We start from the raw sequence: 20434 nt of genomic DNA, 5'->3' as shown, positions 1-20434 counted from the left end.
GAAATTTACCAAAAGCCAGAACGGGCCAACTGCACGGAGTGAGCGGGCCGGGGCGCTCTGTGATTGGACGGCGGGGCGCTGACGTCGGCTGACGCTAGCCGCATGTAGTGTGATAGCAGTGGAATAGTCAGCCCACATAAACAAAGGCACATTGGAGAGGAGCTCAGAGCTCTGCAACTAGTACCAGGGACTTGTCTCCGCAGCGGGATGTACCGATCACCCCTGACTGCCTAGAGGAGCCTCTCCGCTCTGCACCGCCGGTAAGTGCACGCACCGGGAACACCATCATATACTGGATCTACACTGCTCCCATTCACTGCAAAAAGTACACCCGGCTCCACAATACACCCCATAGTACAAACACCCCAATACACCACATAGTACATAGACACCCCAATACACCCCATAGTACACAGACACCCCATAGTACACCCCCCCCCAATACACCCCATAGTACATAGACACCCCAATACACCCCATAGTACATAGACACCCCAATACACCCCATAGTACATAGACACCCCAATACACCCCATAGCACAAACACCCCAATACACCACATAGTACATATACACCCCAATACACCCCATAGTACATATACACCCCAATACACCCCATAGTACACAGACACCCCATAGTACACACACACCCCAATACACCCCATAGTACACAGACACCCCAGAGTACAGACACCCAAATACACCACATAGTACACACACACCCAATACACCCCATAGTACATAGACACCCCAATACACCACATAGTACACACACACCCCAATACACCCCATAGTACATAGACACCCCAATACACCACATAGTACACACACACACCATAGTACATAAACACCCTAATACACCCCATGGTACACACACACACCCCAATACACCACATAGTACACACACACAACCCAATACACCCCATAGTACAAATACACCCCATAGTACACCCCCCCCCCAATACACCATATAGTACATAGACACCCCATAGTACACACACACCCCAATACACCCTTTAGTTCATAGACACCCCAAAACACCCCATAGTACATAGACTTCCCAATATAGTACATATAATTCCCAATATAGTTCATAGACTCCCCAATACACCCCATAGTACAAAAAAATCCCATAAACATTCCAATATAGTACTTCCAATATACTCCAAACTACATAGACTGCCCAGTACACCCCATAATTCATAGACTCTCCAATACACCCCATAGTACACTGACTGCCTAGAAGTGTCACTGCACTGAGCAGATGGGACAAGCCATGGCTGCGCTCTGATCACCTACCTATCACTTACCTGGGGAGCCTGGAGCTGCTGGGTGTATGGAGGAAAGTTGTTGATGATATGATGAATTATAGAGAGTGAAAGCACATGTGTCATCTGCTGGGAGATACGTCTACAGATGTGTGATAGGGATAGACTGTATATATATACATAGATATACAATATGTATCCCTTTCTCTCAGTAGTTTTCTCTGTCTGCCTATTTATCTATCTTTCTTTCCATTTATCACCGATCTCTTTCATTTTCTTTATTACTCGATCTCTGGCAGTATTTCTCTTATATTATCTATCTATCTATCTATCTATCTATCTATCTATCTATCTATCTATCTATCCCTCGCTCCCTTTCTGTCTTCCCTTCTATCTACAGACATGATCATACACCGTGCTGTCTATGACTGCCCCCCTATCCATGTGGTTTGGGGTGACCTACCCTGCCCCCCTATCCATGTGGTTTGGGGTGACCTACCCTGCCCCCCTATCCATGTGGTTTGGGGTGACCTACCCTGCCCCCCTGTCCATGTGGTTTGGGGTGACCTACCCTGTCCCCCTATCCATGTGGTTTGGGGTGACCTACCCTGCCCACCTGTCCATGTGGTGTGGGGTGACCTACCCTGCCCCCTGTCCATGTGGTTTGGGGTTACCTACCCTGCCCCCCCCCCCAGGGCTCTCCATGTGACTTGTCTATAGCTGCCTATACATGCTGACTCTCTGGCCCCGCAGTGTCCTTGCCCCGGCTGGTTGGCCCAGGGGCTGATGTTGCGCCCTCCTGGCTCTCCTGATCGCTGTAGCTGTAGGAGATGATGCGAATCCATGGATCTGGAAGTGATCTTGCCTTGCTTGGACACCATGTAACTCACTAATAAGCAATATTGCAGGAAGCCCCCCCTCCCCCGGTGTCATGTAATCCTCAGAGGCTGCTCCTCTGGATGCTGGCAGAGGTGTCACCCAGACAGATGATACATAAAGTGCGCTGCTGTCTATGTTGGTGACATGTGGACAGGGCTCGTGTTGTACTTTTGGTAGGCAATGTTGGTTTCATTTATGGAATGAGATAAAAGTGATGTGAAGTGGTTTGTGAGCCTGGCTTGTTCCCAGGCCTCTGGCTGTGGATGCTGTAGTAGGGTGCTATCACAATGGAGGTACCTGTCATTGATTATTCGGGCACACTTATGGAGTGAACACCCACTCGGAGCCTCTAATGACTCAACCGTCTGCTGTGTTTACAGTCATTTCCACTATCCAGGGAAAGGGCTTCCTCCCTGACTCAGCCACAATCACCGCTACACATAGGATTCAGAATTCCATGTTCTCCATTCTGGAATGTACAGCCACACACCGCCTGTCATTTGTCATTGACGCCCATTAACGTCTCCTTTCTGCCCGCAGGAACCTATGCTGACCCCCTGGGTGCCCCTCCACTGACCCATTTACATTCTGGAAATTTGCCCCGACAAGAACTACAACACTGTCCTCCTTTACTTTCATCGAAAACGTCCGCAGCCCGGCTGAAGGTTTGTTTCTGTTGATTTTGGAAAGCAATAATAGGGTTTGGGGGGAAGGGGGGTGCAATTTTGGGATACCGAGTGCCAAGACAACCTATGGACGAAAAAATAGCATCTGTGAGCTTAGCATTGTCATAGCTTATAGAGTGATAACCGTAGAGTTGGGAATACATGGGCGTTTGGAAGCGTTTTTAAGCGTTTAGAAAGTGTTTTGAGAAATTTGAATGTCAGCCTTGCAGGTTGTGATAAGCTTTGGCTCTCCAGACCACCAGCTGAGACTTGTAGTCCCACAGCACTCATGAGAGGTCTGTTTTTTGGGGGGGTGGGGTGGGCATTTGATATTTTTTATGGGAGGGGGCGGCATGGATGAAACAATGGTCCAAAAAAAAGGGGGGGGGAAGAAGTATGCAGTTGAACAGCTTGGGTATCTATTTAATTGTCTCATTTACAGCCATGCCCTGTGTTCAGGCTCAGTATGGGTCGTCGCCACAAGGAGCCAGCCCAGCTTCCCAGAGCTACAATTACCACTCATCAGGAGAATACAGCTCCGATTTCTTAACTCCAGAGTTTGTCAAGTTTAGCATGGACCTGACCAACACTGAAATCACTGCCACCACTTCTCTCCCCAGCTTTAGTACCTTTATGGATAACTACAACTCCAGCTACGACGTCAAGCCACCTTGCTTGTACCAAATGCCAGTTCCTGGGCAGCAGTCCTCCATAAAAGTGGAAGATATTCAGATGCACGGCTACCAACAGCACAGCCACCTGGCCCCCCAATCAGAGGAGATGATGGCACATTCAGGCTCAGTCTACTACAAGCCTTCTTCACCCCCAACCTCCAACACCCCAGGCTTCCCAGTCCAGCACAGTCCAATGTGGGATGATCCTGGGAGCCTTCACAGCTTCCACCAGAACTATGTGGCCACCAGCCACATGTTAGACCAGAGGAAAGGTCCTGTCTCCAGACTGTCCTTGTTCTCTTTCAAGCAGTCCCCTCCTGGGACCCCGGTGTCTAGTTGTCAAATGAGGTTTGATGGCCACCACATCTCCATGAACGCCGAGACCTCTGGTGTCCACCATGTGGTGGATGGACAGACTTTTGCAGTTCCTAACCCCATCAGGAAACAGGCGGCCATGGGCTTCCCTGGACTTCAGCTTGGCCATGCCTCCCAGCTCATAGATAGCCAGGTCCCTTCACCCCCTTCCAGGGGGTCCCCATCTAACGAGGGGCTCTGTGCTGTGTGTGGAGACAATGCTGCTTGCCAACACTATGGAGTTCGCACGTGTGAAGGGTGCAAAGGGTTCTTCAAGGTGAGTAGAAGGCTTTACATGACACCATTTCAGGTCACAAGCCTTGTCATATATCAGTGAACATTCCATGGGAAATGCTTACAGAGTAGGAGGTGTATCATTAGCCATATCAACACATTAGCACATTGATACATTGTTACCAGGAACTATTTAGCATAATGTAAAGAAACTCCCTTGATACTTGGATACATTACATACAAATATTGATAGATCATTAACAATAGCACGACCCATACGAATGCACTCTGCCTATAGAACGTCAGTGCATTATGAACTTGACATGACAGTCTACATAAACTACATTTGTAAGATTGATACATTGTTATCAGGAACAAGGAAACAGTAGCACAATGTAAAAAAGACCTCCCTTGATACTTGGATACATTTCATTCTCACCTTGATAGATTATTAACAGTAGCAAGAACCATAAAAATCCACTCTTGCTATAAACCGTGTGAACTTGACACGATAGTCTATGTAAACTACATTGGCAAGATTGATACATTGTTATCAGGAGCAGTAAAACATCAGCACAATGTAAATAAACTCAATTGACACTTGGATACATTACATTCACACCTTTATAGATTATTTATTAACAGTAGCTTTAGCCACAGGAACCCACTCTGCCTATAGAATGTTAAAACATTATGAACTTGATATGGTAGTCTATATAAACTACATTTGCAAGATTGATACATTGTTATCAGGAACAATAAATGTAAAGAAACTACATACGGACCTTGATAGATTATTAACAATAGCATGATCCACAATTGTTATAGAACGTTGACACATTATGAACTTCACATGATAGGCTATATAAACTACCTTTGTAAGATTGATACATTGTTACCAGAAACAATACAACAGCAGCACAATGTAAAGAAACTCCTATGATATTAAGATACATGACATCCGTTAACAGATTATTAGCAATAAATAGCTTTATCTACAAAAACTCCCTCTGCCTATAGAAGGTTGATACAAACTTGATACGACATTCTTAACGAACCACCTTTGTAAAGGTGATACATTGTTATCAGGAACAGTAAAACAGCAGCACAATGTAAAGAAATTCCCTTCATACTTAGATATATTACATACATACGTTGATACATTATTAGCAGTATATAGCATGATCCATAGGAATCTACTCTGCCTAAAGGACGTTGATACATTGTGACTTTGATCTGATATTCTAAATAAGCCACTTTAGTAAAGCTGATACATTGTGAATTTGATCTGATATTCTATAATAACCACCTTGGTAAAGCTGATACATTGTGATTTTTTTCTGATATTCTAAATAAGCCAACTTGGTAAAGCTCATACATTGTGATTTTTTTCTGATATTCTAAATAAGCTACCTTGGTAAAGCTGATACATTGTGAATTTGATCTGATATTTTAAATAAGCTACATTGGTAAAGCTGATACATTGTGAATTTGATCTGATATCCTAAATAAACCACCTTGGTAAAGATGATAGATTGTGAAAAGGAAAGGCAAAGCAAACAAGAGTACAATTTAAATCGATTCGATTTAATGTTCTTACATTATTAACTATACATGTAAGCAACTCTACCTATAGCAGATCACTCTGCAACAGCTGTTAATAGAGTATTGATACATTGTTAACTATTGATACAATGCTAAAGTTTATGGAACAGCTAATAGTACAGTTTAAGGCAAGCCATTTGATACATTGATATACAGAAGTTGATGCATTACCATTCACAACAGTTCATTCTGAAACACCTAACTTCGGAATGTTGATACATTGTTAATAGATAATCTGCTCTCTATAGAACATCGATACGTTAAAAAGTTCAGTATATGTAACATCGTTTATAACATAGCATCCCAAAACATCTGATCCATGGCTGCAGAAAGTGTACTTAGCATCCCCCATAAGACCACCTATAAAACCGATACTTTGTTACACTGCTCTCAGCAGCACATCCTAATGAGGCTTATTCCAAAACCTTCACACTCCCTGTCATATTTATTCATGGAAGACAAATGCCATGAAAGCCTTGTCACATGAACAGCTATATCCCCAACAACACATTCCAATGCAAATGCCTTTAGATACATTGTTACAATGTCAGCAACATAATGATACATAATAACAAAGAGATTTAAAACTGTTTATATATATTTTTCCTGTTACTAGATGACTTTATAATGGTGACACAATAATTGCCAATGTATTTTATCACCAGCACCTGCTAAACAATAAACAATGTAAACCTTGTACTCGACTTTTTATACTAATGCCTTTAGATGGAATTTCATGTATTTTTATATCACTTGATCAAAGCTTTGAGTTATAGTAATCAGTGATAGGAAACATCTTGTCGTCAATAAGCTATAATACTACTAATAAAATACAATAATAATAATAATTCATCTTCTAAATGATTACAAGCGCAGGACAATTTTTTCAGTGCTGAGTATAATGAGGGCAATGAGTGTCATTTTAATTGGTCCCATTTTTGTCCCTAAGAAATTAATAATAGATGCAAGATGTGGAAGCAAAGCCTTAACACTTTAATAATCCTGAAAAGACAAGCCAGTGATGACATATATTGGGAACAATTAAATCGTGCCTGAACCCCTTCCAGCAGATCTTGCTGCATTTTTTTTGCTCTGCTTGTGTTTGGGTGAACACAGATCTGTTTTGCATGTGCTCCCAGCAGCCATCCCCCTTTTCAGATTTAAATTGCTTAGGACAGAGAACCGTGTCTGAACTAACCAAGTGGAACAGAATTCCCTATGGTGAAATTAAGTGATCTCTTTATTCCAGCGTCCTGATTGAATAATCTTATCATTTGAAATAGAGCCCTCTCTGAGGGATGTAAATAATATGAATGCTCACGGAATTGTATTTACTGATCGTCTGCTCCCTGTCTTGCTTGGCATAAGAGACGCAGCCAAGAGCTGCCAGGACGCCAGCGCACTTTTCTGCCTGGTAAATGCCCCGTGTGCACACACCGACCCCCCACAGAACAGGGACCCCGGCAATCACGCGAATGACCCCGATTTCTGGTGATGACGATGAAGCCGGTGAACTCATCGCACATTCTTCTTTCTCTTTTTTTTCCAGCGCACTGTCCAGAAAAATGCCAAATATGTTTGTTTAGCCAATAAAAACTGCCCGGTGGACAAAAGGCGGAGGAATAGATGTCAGTATTGCCGCTTCCAGAAGTGCCTAGTTGTTGGCATGGTCAAAGAAGGTACATCATTCAATCCGTACAGTGCCCGCACCGGTCTATGTGGGCGCCATGACTTTGAATGAATGCAGATTCATGTATTAAACTTTGTATGCAATTTCTGCTACTTTGTAACTGTGCTTGTATGGGGCATTTATTTGGATGGGTTTAACACAGGACTTTGCTTATAGTAGTGCAAATTATGTGCACAGAATAGATAGATAGATAGATAGATAGATAGATAGATAGAGATACACACTTTAAATAAATCAATTAAAAAATATATGCTATAAATAAATATATGCATATTCGGATAGATAGATAGATAGATAGATAGATAGATAGATAGATAGATAGATAGATAGATAGATAGATAGATATTTTTACATAGGTAGAAAGATACTTTTACTTAAAATGATAGGAAGATAGATTAATACTTTTATACAGATAGACAAACACAAGGACTGTATTATATATAATATTATATATTTATAATATAAATGCATACATATACACATGCATATTTTTGGAAAGAAAGAAAGAAAGAAATAGACCGGTCGAGATGAAAGAAAGAAAGAAAGAAAGAAAGAAAGAAAGAAAGAAAGAAAGAAAGAAAGAAAGAAAGAAAGAAAAAGAAAGAAAGAAAGACAAACTGGCAGACAGAATGACAAATCTTTTTACTTAGATGGTTAGGTAGATCGACAGATAGGAACATAGATAGGCAGGTAGATAGATACATACATGAAGATATGTAGATAGACAGACAGACAGACAGACAGGACAAATACTTTTGCTTACATAGTTACATACATACATAGAGACAGACAAAGACAGACAGATAGATAGATAGATAGATAGATAGATAGATAGATGATAGATAGATAGATAGATAGATAGATAGATAGATAGATAGATGATAAACAGACAGAGGGACAAATACTTTTACTTAGATACATACAGACAGACAGACGGATAGATAGATGGATAGATAGATGGGTGGATAGATAGATAGATAGATAGATAGATAGATAGATAGATAGATAGATAGATAGATAGATATATAGATAGATAGATAGATAGATAGATAGATAGATAGATAGATAGAAAGATAGATAGATAGATAGATAGATAGATAGATAGATAGATAGATAGATAGATAGATAGATAGATAAACAGACAGACAGAGGGACAAATACTTTTACTTAGATACATACAGACAGATAGATAAACAGATAGATAGATAGATAGATAGATAGATAGACAGCCAGTTTTGTACAGATAAATAATAGATGGGTCTATTAGGCACTTGTACCGATGAGATCACACACATACATTGGATGGAATGACCTCCTGATCGGTGGTGGGGTTGGGGAAAGCTCTGATTGTTTTGCAGTAGAAGAATATTTCTCGTGTGTGGGCAGCAGGGATGGCATCGGCCAGATTTCGGTCCTGAGCTCCAGTTGTATTGTTGTGAAGGGTGCCTTTGTGATGAGGCAGAGGGCACGGCGTGCCAAGGAATGTGAGTGGGCACCGACCGACTCCTGAGCCCTTCCATCACACTCTCCTCTCTTCTCTGGCAGTGGTCCGCACAGACAGTTTGAAAGGTCGGAGGGGTCGCTTGCCATCCAAGCCCAAGAGCCCTCAGGAGCCGTCGCCCCCCAGCCCCCCGGTGAGTTTGATCAGTGCCCTAGTGAGAGCCCACGTCGATTCCAATCCGGCAGTCAGCAGCCTGGACTATTCCAGGGTAAGTGGGCTGTACATGGCAGCCTTTATAGGGAACCCTTACATCTCACCCCTCTGTCTGCACCCCCTAAAGTGACCACGGGACGTTAAGTAGAGGCCTCCGCTGCTTTATTACACTTGGTGACACCACGTCTGACTTTATACTCTCACCATATGTCTGGCCGTGATCGTATACAACCGCCTTCACCTTAACTACTGCAAGCATATTGGTCTTTTCAGATGTTTGTCCCCTGTGAGGTCTGCAGGACACGCAGCGACTAAAAAGTCGCAGCGATTTATAGACAAACGTCAGAAGTCGTACTATGCTTCAGTCAGCAGGGACCTCATGTAGTTAATGACCATAGTACCTTTTATTTCATTTTGACAATACACTTTTTACAGGACGTTCAGGTTTTAGTTTGTAAAATATCAGACACTTTTGTAGGATGAAAATGGAATCTACAGAGGTAGCTCAGCCCGAAAATTGATTGCTGCTCTTGTGGTTCCTGTGATTGAGAGCCATGACTTCTATGCGGTAATATCCACATATATTGGGAAGAAAAGTGTTCTCCTGGCTGCAGGAATTTATAGACAGACTCAACATTTGAACCACAATCTGAGCTAAATTTTCTCTGGTGGCTTGTCATTCTCCATGTTCTCATGAAGTTTTATTTGTTCGTTATGAACTGGAGATACTCCTACAGATGTGTGGTGATAGGGATCGATTTCTATATCGATCCATCCCTCTATCTATCTATCTATCTATCTATCTATCTATCTATCTATCTATCCATCCATCCCTCTGTCTATCCATCCCTCTGTCTATCCATCCCTCTGTCTATCCATCCCTCTGTCTATCTATCCATCCATCCATCTATCTATCTATCTATCTATCTATCTATCTATCTATCTATCTATCTATCTATCTATCTATCTATCCCTCTATCTATCTATCTCTCTATTTATCCATCCCTCTACCTATCCATCCCTCTTTCTATCTATCTATCTATCTATCTATCTATCTATCTATCTATCTATCTATCTATCTATCTAATTCAAATAAGCTTTCTTGGCAGAATCAAATACATTTTTAGCATTGCCAAAAGCATAGCCATTTATCGATATGTATATACCCATAGATAGATAAATAGATAAAGTGAAAATTGGACTAGGACCTCAACCATTTTCTATGCCATCAAGCTTTTTTGGACTCAATGTCTGTAAACACTAATAGTGGTCATACATGCTTCCATAAATGACTAATTTTCTGATTGATCTTCCACAATAGGAATAATCAATAGTCGACAACCCCATTGATCATTTAATGGTGGCCATACATACATGCTTCCATAAATGACCAATTTCTCTTCAGATCAAAATTGTTCAATAGGAATAATCAATCTATAGTCAACAACCCAATCGATCATTAAATGGTGGCGATACATGCTTCCATAAATTACCAATTTATTTTCTGAATGATCTTCCCCAATAGGAATATTCAATCTATAGTCGACAACCCAATTGATCATTAAATGGTGGCCATACATGCTTCCATAAATGACCAATTTATTTTCTGAATGATCTTCCCCAATAGGAATATTCAATCTATAGTCGACAACCCAATTGATCATTTAATGGTGGCCATACATGCTTCCATAAATTACCAACTTTTCTTTAGATCGACCTTATCCAATAGGAATAATCATTCTATAGTCAACAACCCAATAAATAATTTAATGGCGGCCATACATGCTTCCATAAATGACCAATTTCTGTTTTGAATGATCTTCCCTAATAGGAATATTCAATCTATAGTTGGCAACCCAATTGATCATTTAATGGTGGCCATACGTGCTTCCATAAATGACCAATTTATTTTCTGACAGATCTCCCTCAATAGGAACAATCGATCTATAGTCAACAACCCAAATGATCATTTCATGGTGGCCTTACATGCTTCCATAAATTATAAATTTATTTGAATGATATTCCCCAAAAGGAATAATCAATTTGTAGTCGACAACCCAATTGATCATTTAATGGTGGCCATACATGCTTCCATAAATGACCAATTTCTTTCCTGATCGACCTTCCTCAATAGGAATAATTGATCTATGGTCAACAACCCAATTGATCATTTATTGGTGGCCATACATGTTTCCATAAATGACCAATTTCTCTACAGATCGATTTTATTCAATAGGAATAATCAATCTATAGTCGACAACCCAATTGATCATTTAATGGTGGCATCATAAATGATCAACTTCTTTCCGATGGATCTACCTCAATAGAATAAATCTTCTACAGTCGACAATCAAATCGACTATTATGCCACACACAAGGTGAGTGGATTTTGATCCATAGTTGGATTGCATGTTACCAACTGCATCTCTGTTTGCATTATGCAATATTTTGATTGATTGAAATACAATCAAATTCTTGACCAATGCATCTGGGTGCTGTCGATCAGTATGACACAATTGTTCATTTTCTGTTCGTCTCAGTTAGATCTTATTCGATGGATTGAAAGGGAAGTTATAGCTGTTGGAATGTTTGATCACTTTAATGGAATTGCATGCCAATTTGATAAAATCAAAGCTTGTATGGCCACTCTTCCAAGCAGAAACTAGGCTGATGAAGGCTTATAGTGCTGCCGTACCGTTGGTCAATGGCCTTGTTCAGTTCCTGTAATTGATTGCACATGTTTTCCGACATTCTGCACATCTCTACAGGGGCTCCCAGACACAGGTCACACGTCTTGTCACCATCCATGGTTAAATTAGCAGCGTTGGCCTCTTGTCCCTTGGTGGTCACAGATCTGAATTGTTCTTTACTTTGGCAATTACGCCTTATGTAATGGGGAAGCTCATTAATTTTTATCCTTTGTGTTGTTGTTTTTGTTTTTTTTTCAGTTTCAAGCTAATCCAGACTTCCAGTTGAATGGAGATGACACTCAACATATACAACAGTTTTATGATTTGCTGACCGGTTCTATGGAGATCATCAGAGGATGGGCTGAGAAGATCCCAGGCTTCTCTGAGCTCCACAAGCAGGACCAGGACCTTCTCTTTGAGTCGGCTTTCCTGGAACTCTTCGTCCTGCGGTTAGCATACAGGTAATTACCGAATTAGGTTTTAATTGTTATATAAGCAACCCTCTTTTCAAGGTCAATTGATTTGCATTTTATTGGCTCTGTGGTAATTAGGAGCCTTTTAATCGCCCATTTATTATTCTGATACTAATTAGTTTTTGTCTTTTTTTTCTGATTTTTTTTTTAATTAACTCCAGATCTAACCCAGCTGAGGGCAAACTCATCTTCTGTAATGGGGCAGTGCTGCACAGGTTACAATGCGTCCGTGGCTTTGGCGAATGGATCGACGCCATTGTCGAATTCTCCTCCAATTTACAGAGCATGAACATTGACATTTCAGCCTTTTCCTGTATTGCTGCTTTGGCCATGGTGACAGGTAAGCATTTTTTTTGCAAATATTTTAGTCTGCTTCTTTCCAGGGCTTCATGTTCTTGAGACACATTCTGCGCAGAATGGATTAATTTGCGACATTTTTTAATTTTTTATTTTTTTGTGCTTTTGCTTCTTCAGAGAGACACGGGCTTAAGGAACCCAAAAGGGTGGAGGAACTCCAGAACAAAATCATCAACTGCCTCAAGGACCACGTGACTTTTAACAATGGGGGCTTGAACCGCCCCAACTACCTTTCCAAACTTTTGGGGAAATTGCCTGAGCTCCGCACACTTTGCACACAGGGTCTCCAACGCATTTTCTACCTAAAACTAGAGGACTTGGTACCACCCCCGGCTATCATTGACAAACTTTTCTTGGACACTCTACCTTTTTAAAACAAACAAAAAAAAGACATTTCAATGGACTCTACAAATAACTTCAGACTAAAGGGACTCTACCTGTGAAAAAAAAATATATATGCAGTTTGGGTGCCAAATTGCCAACAGTGAACTTATGGTACATGTGCCGGTGTCAAGCAGCTAGCACTGCAGGATCCACAAAAGAAAAACGGACTCAACCTGCTGTCCTCATCACGTGACATCATTCCTACACATCTCTTAATTTCTTGCTAAGTGCATCAAAGAATGACCTCAGTCAAAAGTATTAAGGTGACCAATCGCATTGCCCCTCTCTAAAGACTTACAATATATGATTTTTTTTTATTATTTTATTTTTTATTTTTGTTGTTAAAAGAAAAACTGTAATATATTGTGAAAAAAAGAAAAACAGTTCAGTGGATGGCATGAAGGATACAAACGTTAAAAAAAAAGGCTTGTACATGTATAAAATACAATTTAGCTATTTTTAATCATTTTGTGCCTATTTATGAATAAATATTAAACCGATTCTACAAGCTGTGTTTGCAAAAAAAAATTATAAATATGAATAAAAAAAAATATTGCATAAAAGCATGTTTATACAGTACTAGATCGGAAAAAAAACCTTTATAGGCAATTGCTTCTTCAGTGATGTCTATATTATATAAATAGTATACAGACACTATGTAGTCTGCTAGATTTTATAAAGATTGGTAGTTATTCGAGCGTCAAAAAATAAAAACATTTTCTCAATTGTAAAATATGTAGGCACAAGTATTACAGAAATACCAAGACACAGGACACAGCATTGTTTGGAAGTGTCCAACATTCCTTGTTTGTAAGTGTTGTATGTACTGTTGATGTTAATACAAAATTTATACAGTATCTTCCTTTTTTTGTTGTCTAAATTAAAAACTTGCATGCAACAGCTTTTCAACGGTTTCCAAGGGTATCCTACAAGAGCCCAGCGGAAATGAATGAGCACTTTGATTTTTATTTTTTATTGTCTCCAAAAAAATGTCAGTTAATATATTATTTCATTGTTTGGAAGTAAAATTTGTAATACTGCCATCATCACCTCTAGTATGTTTGTTTTTACGGTCTTCTTCTGCTTTTCATCATAGAACGTTTGGAGCGTTTGCAGCGTTTTGTTATGAAGTGTTTGTACTGTAGAATAAGTATTTTAGAAAAATTACAGTTTGAGCTTTTCAGATCAGGGGGTGATACATGAATTCAGGTATTTGTATTTATTTATTACATAGATAGAATTTTATTTACAGATTGTCGGTTTTAGATCTGTGAGTTATCTAGTTGCAGTATTATGAGTAATATCAAGATGAAATTACAGGATGACATAGATCATTGATGAGAGTTTTAATAACCGTGTAAGTGACTGCTTATATATGATAAAACATTGAGAAAGCACACGTTTATTATATATTAAGAGGAATTTTAGGTTAGTGTATATTATTTTTCCATAAAATATTGCAAAAAATATGCTGTATAAAACCAGTATATAATAAAACTACTACAACTAATAAATAATAATAAAAATAAAATAATAATAATAATAACATTAATAATATGTTAGAACAGAAACGTATTAATTCAACACATAGATAAATATAAATGGCATCCATTCGGCATTAGGATTAGTACTGAACCATTTTGTATTTGATAATCCAAAAAGATTATAATGTCCTAAAAACAATATAAAATCTATTGCTTGCAAAAAAGGCTCATGGTCTTTTTTTATCACTTGCAAGCAAATAAAACCAGTATTCGCTGTGCTTTTTCTGTTTATTAAGTTTTATCAAAAGGAACAATAATGATGCCCTAGAAAAATAAAAAGCACATTATTAAAAAAAAAAAAAGCAAAAAAAAAAAGCTATATAAATGTAACCAGATTTTAATCCTGGTCGGATCTCTTTTCTTTTTATAAGTTTGTTCGTAATTTTTATGACGCCCTTTTTCTTTTTTTTTAAAAAGAGGAATAATTTTCTATTTATTATCAGCATTCAGCAAAACCGCTTGCCATCCGTTTCATCAAACGGCGGTTGCGTTATGTTAACGCTTGGGCTAACGTTTTCCTATTTTTTGTGTGTCAGGTGCATGACACCCCGATGGTTTAGGGATAGGATCGATGGAATAGTAATGTCAGTTTAGAAAAACGTTTCTAAAATCTGCAAGAAGGCAGTTACAGAATTGCTATTTGAGATTTTTTTTTTATTTTCTCATTTTGTTTTATATTACATTTATCTTATCGATCCATTTCCAGTTCTTGCCGCCTGCCCATTTCCTTCTTCATTTCTCCAGCTCTGAGCCCTCTCTATTTGGAAAGGAAGAGATCAATAGCCATGATTGAATACAAATATTTACCTGGGCGCCCCCCAGCCCCCGCAGAACTATTAAAGGGTCCAATTTAGGCTCTAATCCCCTTTGAGGACAAGTATATAAAACATCATGAATCAGTTTTATCCCCAGATTAAAGATTTTTTTTGTCTCTCCTTTGTACTCTGGGAAGATCCAGAGAGAATTTTAGAACTGAAGAAAACTTAGCATCCACTTACTACTGCAAAGCCCAAACTCCCCCCAAAAAAGCCATTTAACTCCAGCGATGTATGAAAGTCATTGCACTTGTTACAATCATTATTCTTTGCAGCTTGCACATTTGAAGAAAATATTAGTAAATACACACTTCTGCTGCTCTGTTCAAGATGAGCTTGAGCAGCTGGTGGTAAAATAGAACTTTTGACGCAACGGGTACGTTTTGACGCAAAAACTGAAAACTGGTGCAAGTTTGATAGCTATTAATAAAGCATAGCAGAGACGATTCTTTTTATGCAGTTAATTTCCGATGTGACATTAGAAAACAAACTCGTTTAAATGGACTCATTAGCTCCATAGGGCTGAATAGTTTTAAAGATCTATTAAACTCAAACACAAAAATGTAATACATTGCATCTTTCAAATCCTTTTATGTGGTGGCTGCTTTAGTTTTTTAAGCCTTTTCCCCCCCTTTACTTCCACATGGTGATCTGGCCAGTTACACACTATGGGGGTCATTTATTAAAATTGCGTGGTGCAGAATCTGGTGCAGCTCTGCATAGAAACCAATCAACTTCCAGGTTTTATTGACAAAGCAATTGAACCAGCTGAAGTCAGAAGATAATTGGTTATGATTCTGAGTGATCCAGTTTTAAGCCAGCTATACATGGGTCGCATTCCAAAAGAATTTTCTTCCAAAAATCTTTCCTAAGAATTTTCCTTCGAATTTTGCACCATTAGTGGGCCACAGCAACGGACAATTTTTGAGCGACCAATCGAATTTGAGTGATCGTGCATGTTGGAAATTTTTTGAAAAATTAACAAATTTCTAATCAATGATGTGAGATTTGTGCGATTAATGGAATCGAAAGGCTATGTTCACACTAGCCTTGTTAGCAAGCGGCAGACAGGCAATTGAGAAGCTTTTTTACTGTTTCCGAAACGCCTGTAAAAATTCTGCACATTGCAGCACATGGTGCTGTTCAAACGGGAGTGTTAGCTTCGTGTTGCGGCAAAATGGACGCCTCTGGTCGAGTCAGGAGGAGTTGAAGCCTCCTATTCAAGTCTATGGTGCCGGTTGCGACGCAGTTGCAACACGTTTGCGGAGCGTTAACACCATTCATTATAGCTGTTTGTGGGGCGTTTTTAGCATTTGTCAAATGCCTAGCAACCGCCGCTAAACCATGCATGCGGCATTTGCGCAGCCTTAAAAACACTCCGCAAACGCCGGACCAATGCTTGTCAAACGCTATAGGGGCATTTGGCAAGAGTTGGAAAAACAGTCAAGTGTGAATGAGCCCAAAGAGAAATGAGCATGAGCTGTGACCTGGAAAGAAAAGGAAATTCTTTGCCACAAAAATTCTTTTCTGTAGCAACATGAGGTGAAATTAAAGGCTTGATTGGTCGGTCGTATTTTGAAATCAATGGTGGCAACATTGGATTACAAAATGCATGAAATTTCCAATTTTTAAAGAAAATTTGTTCAGAATTTGACCCACGTATGGCTTGCATTAGGGAGTCTCCACTTTGGATGGAGGATCAACATGCCACCATTGGACAGTAGCTTTCTCAATCTGGGGGGAGGGGGGGGGATTGGAATAGATGGCCATACATGCTTGGATTTTTTTTACCTGATTAATGTGCAGTTGGATTAAGATGGAAAATTACCCATAAAAACTTGATGAAAATAATGTTCTTTAGAAAGAAACAAACAAATGAATATTTCTGATACCAAAATTAGTGTGTGCTGTAAATTGTCTCCAGCATTGCTCTTGTTTCTTCTTGCTGGAGGCTGCCATTTTGCTGAAGCCCAAAGCCCCTGAGCAGCAGTAAATCTTTAGTCTGTCAGCAGATCGGACTCTACAAATTCAGCACTGTGCCTAAAAATAGAGAGCAAGTGAGCATGTGCAGAGCAGGGTGAGACATTGTATTACTGGATTTTAAACAGTATAGATGCTTATTTTTAATCTTTTACATAGCTATACCTGCAAAAAGGGCCAATCTGAAGTGATCTAGTAGGACCTAATTTTATGTCTAAAGTTCCCCTTTAAAATGATTGAATTGGCTAACAATCGAAAAGTCATAACTTCCCTCTCAATTTATACTAGTTTTATATCCGACTGGATCAAATGGATTTGATTGTCCAGGAAAGAGAAATTATTGACTGCGTGGCATCGGTTGGCAATACTGAGATTATTTGATTATGAATTGGGATCGATCAGATTATTGCATGGTGAATATAGAAATGCGATCAATACCTTATGATCATATGCTATCTATTGGAATCCACTTCCCTGTATTTGAAATATCTATTAATTGTCAAGTATAGATTAATTAGTCCTATTGGCAGAGATTGATCAGAAAATAAACTGATCATTTATTGAAGAGTGTATGGCTACCATTAGATGGACTAACAAATTTAGATGGACTTGACTAACAAATTAAAGCTGAATTCCAACTACCACTTTATAAGCAGTTACAGGAAGAGTTTTTTTTCCTTTAGGGAGAAAGGCTTTACATAAGTAAACAAAAGCTGATCATTGTAAGCACCCCTGTCAGTGGTAATGGTTTGTCTCAACTCTTTAACTGCCATTTTTGCTGGACAACCTTGCTTTGTTAAAGGTAAGATTCAATATAACAGTTTTGTTATTGGATTTAAAGTGAGACTTAGGGCCCTTTTTGCACTGCTCTGTAGGAAAATCAGAGTAAAAATGCGTATGTGGTTTTGCCGTGATTTTGTTGTGTTTCAGATGCATTTCCAGTGCATTTCTGGTGGGTTTTTTTTATTTTGCTTGCACCTGTGAAAAATGGACTTGTGACTCAAAAATGCACCAAAAATGCTTTTTTGTTGTGTTTTTGACACATTTTCCATTCATTTCAATGGAGAGCTGTGTATTTGGTGTGGTTTTGAAAACCGCACCAAAGATGCAGTGTGCAGGAGTTTTCAAAAACCATTGCACTTGCAGCATATTGGTGGGAAGAATCCCATAGGATTTAAACATGTTGCCTGCGTTTTTAATTCAAGGTAAAAATGCAGGGAAACATATCAGTGTGCAAGGATATTCTAAATCTCTAGGAATAATCCATACACATCCACTATTTAAAGGCCCTGTAATCTATTTTTCATGATATAATTTCTCACGGTGTCTTTCTGCCTCCTTGTAACATCTCTGGCTTCAGGAGCTCCTGTGCCTCTCCATCACCCCGCACTTCCATTTGTTTGGAAGGAGGAGTGCACTTAGTTGCGGTCACATGCACTACTCTATACACACTACACATCAGAGAGTCCATTTTGGTAGAGAACAAGAGAGGGTGGCTACATCCCAACATACAGTGGGACCATGGAGAACAAATGTAGCTACCTTGTAAAAGGATGTTGAATCACAACAGCAAAGAAAAAAAAAAGAAAAAAAGTAATTTGGAGATTTGAATAAGGCTAAGAACAAAAGAAGGACCTTTTTGAGTTAAGATATACTAGAAAATAATTTGTTTTTTAACAAGAGTTTAAAGTATATGCAAACTCTCACTTTGTAAAAAACCCCCATTCAGATAAAAACCTCCCAAAACATTATAAATATCTTCCAGCCCTTTTTTTAATATAAGTAATCACATACTCTCTGTTCTCAGCTGCATAGCAAGGTGAGGGTGGCGAAACAGCAGTACACTGGTCTTCCCAGTGAATGGCTGTGTGGGGGGGTCAGCACAAGTCTGATCATTGGAGACGAGAGTTCCCAGCACAGCTAGAGAACTGACCACACTGTGCGTTCATGCCTAGTGTTGTCAGTTTTTAAATGGAAAGCAGGAACACCAGGGATTTCACACAAAGGAAGCAATACAAAGAGAACAGGACACTTTTCCATATAAATACACGGTACAGCAGGCACATATCAGGAAAATATTGGCTTTACATATTCTTTAATACTGCTTTAATAAAGAGGTAACATTTATATTGCTTATACAAAAATTGTGTTTAGTTAAAAAAAAAAAGAATACACAGTTTGTGTTTAAAGGAATCAATCACTACTATTTGGTTTTGCAGCAATCTAGACTGTGAAATCTTGTACCTGATTGGTTCTCACAGGCCCCACAGTCTCCTTTCATTAACCTTCTCCCTTTTCTGTATATTCTAGAGACTCATAACCTGTGTTGTATGATTATCTGGTGTCTGATTATCCCAAAGAGCTTACACTCAATCACTCCTGCAGCATGGATATACATCCTAGACAGCTCTGTTCTTGCTTCTATTACTCCAGGGTTGACAGTCTATTGTGTAACTTCCAGTTGAGTTCACCTATCAGTTTTTTTTTGTTTGCTTTTATCTAGCTGTATGTTTTAACTCCTTCACTTGAGTACAGAGTCAAACCACTGCCTGTTCAGACTTGTAGCTTCTGTGCAGTTGTATCTACATTCTACAACACAGTACAGACAGAAGAGGCTGAATCCTCAACTGTGCCTGCTTTGTGATAGGAAATCCTGATTGGGGTTCTCAAATGCTTTGTAGTTGATTTACTAAAACTGGAGAGAGCAAAATCTGGTGCAGCTCTGCATAGAAACCAGCTTCTAGGATTTTTTTTGTCAAAGCTTAATTAAAGAAGCTGAAGTTAGAAGCTGATTGGCTGCTGTGTGCAGCTGCACTAGATTTTGCGCTCTCCAGTTTTAGTAAATCAACCATTTTCTAAGTTAATTGCAAGTAGATCTGCTATATACGTGTAAGTAATTGCAAGTATATCTGATCACCTTTCCTTGAGGGATCATTCACATCAGTTGCGTTGAGCTGTGTTAATCAGCATTGATCAAAGCAGGATAAACGCAAAGGATGCAGAGAAAGCATTTGTTTTCTCTGTGCCTTGTTCAGGTGTGTTGGTGTGTACTGAGTAACAATGCAGCATGTCTGCATTGTTAAAGCAGAGCTCCACCCAAATGGGGAAGTTCCACTTTAAGCCTTTTTCCCCCACTTCCGATTAAGGATTGGCACCTTTGGGGAGTGGG

The 20434-nt window shown here is 39.3% G+C and overlaps 1 protein-coding gene across 3 annotated transcripts; it reads left to right on the top strand.

Annotated features, from left to right (window-relative positions):
* The first annotated feature begins 125 nt into the window (after window positions 1-125).
* On the top strand, window positions 126-13975 carry NR4A2 (nuclear receptor subfamily 4 group A member 2). 3 transcript variants are annotated; one of them, XM_089659662.1, is made up of 8 exons: window positions 126-260; window positions 2687-2811; window positions 3432-4116; window positions 7228-7357; window positions 8914-9077; window positions 11971-12173; window positions 12347-12525; window positions 12660-13975. In XM_089659662.1, the coding sequence occupies exons 3-8, from the start codon at window positions 3445-3447 to the stop codon at window positions 12914-12916; spliced, it is 1605 nt and encodes a 534-aa protein (XP_089515788.1). In that variant the 5' UTR covers window positions 126-260; window positions 2687-2811; window positions 3432-3444; the 3' UTR covers window positions 12917-13975. The 3 variants fall into 3 exon arrangements, with proteins under 3 accessions (XP_089515788.1, XP_089515781.1, XP_089515775.1); XM_089659655.1 differs by having other exon boundaries at window positions 3254-4116; window positions 8914-9002; XM_089659649.1 differs by having other exon boundaries at window positions 3254-4116.
* The last annotated feature ends 6459 nt before the right edge of the window (window positions 13976-20434 follow it).

This window comes from Staurois parvus, unplaced genomic scaffold (assembly GCF_062004578.1).
Source record: "Staurois parvus isolate SC_StPar_1 unplaced genomic scaffold, SC_StPar_1.0 ptg000031l, whole genome shotgun sequence".
Taxonomy (NCBI): domain Eukaryota; kingdom Metazoa; phylum Chordata; class Amphibia; order Anura; family Ranidae; genus Staurois; species Staurois parvus.
The sequence above is the reverse complement of the archived record's forward strand: the minus strand, read 5'-3'. Positions and strand labels throughout refer to the sequence as shown.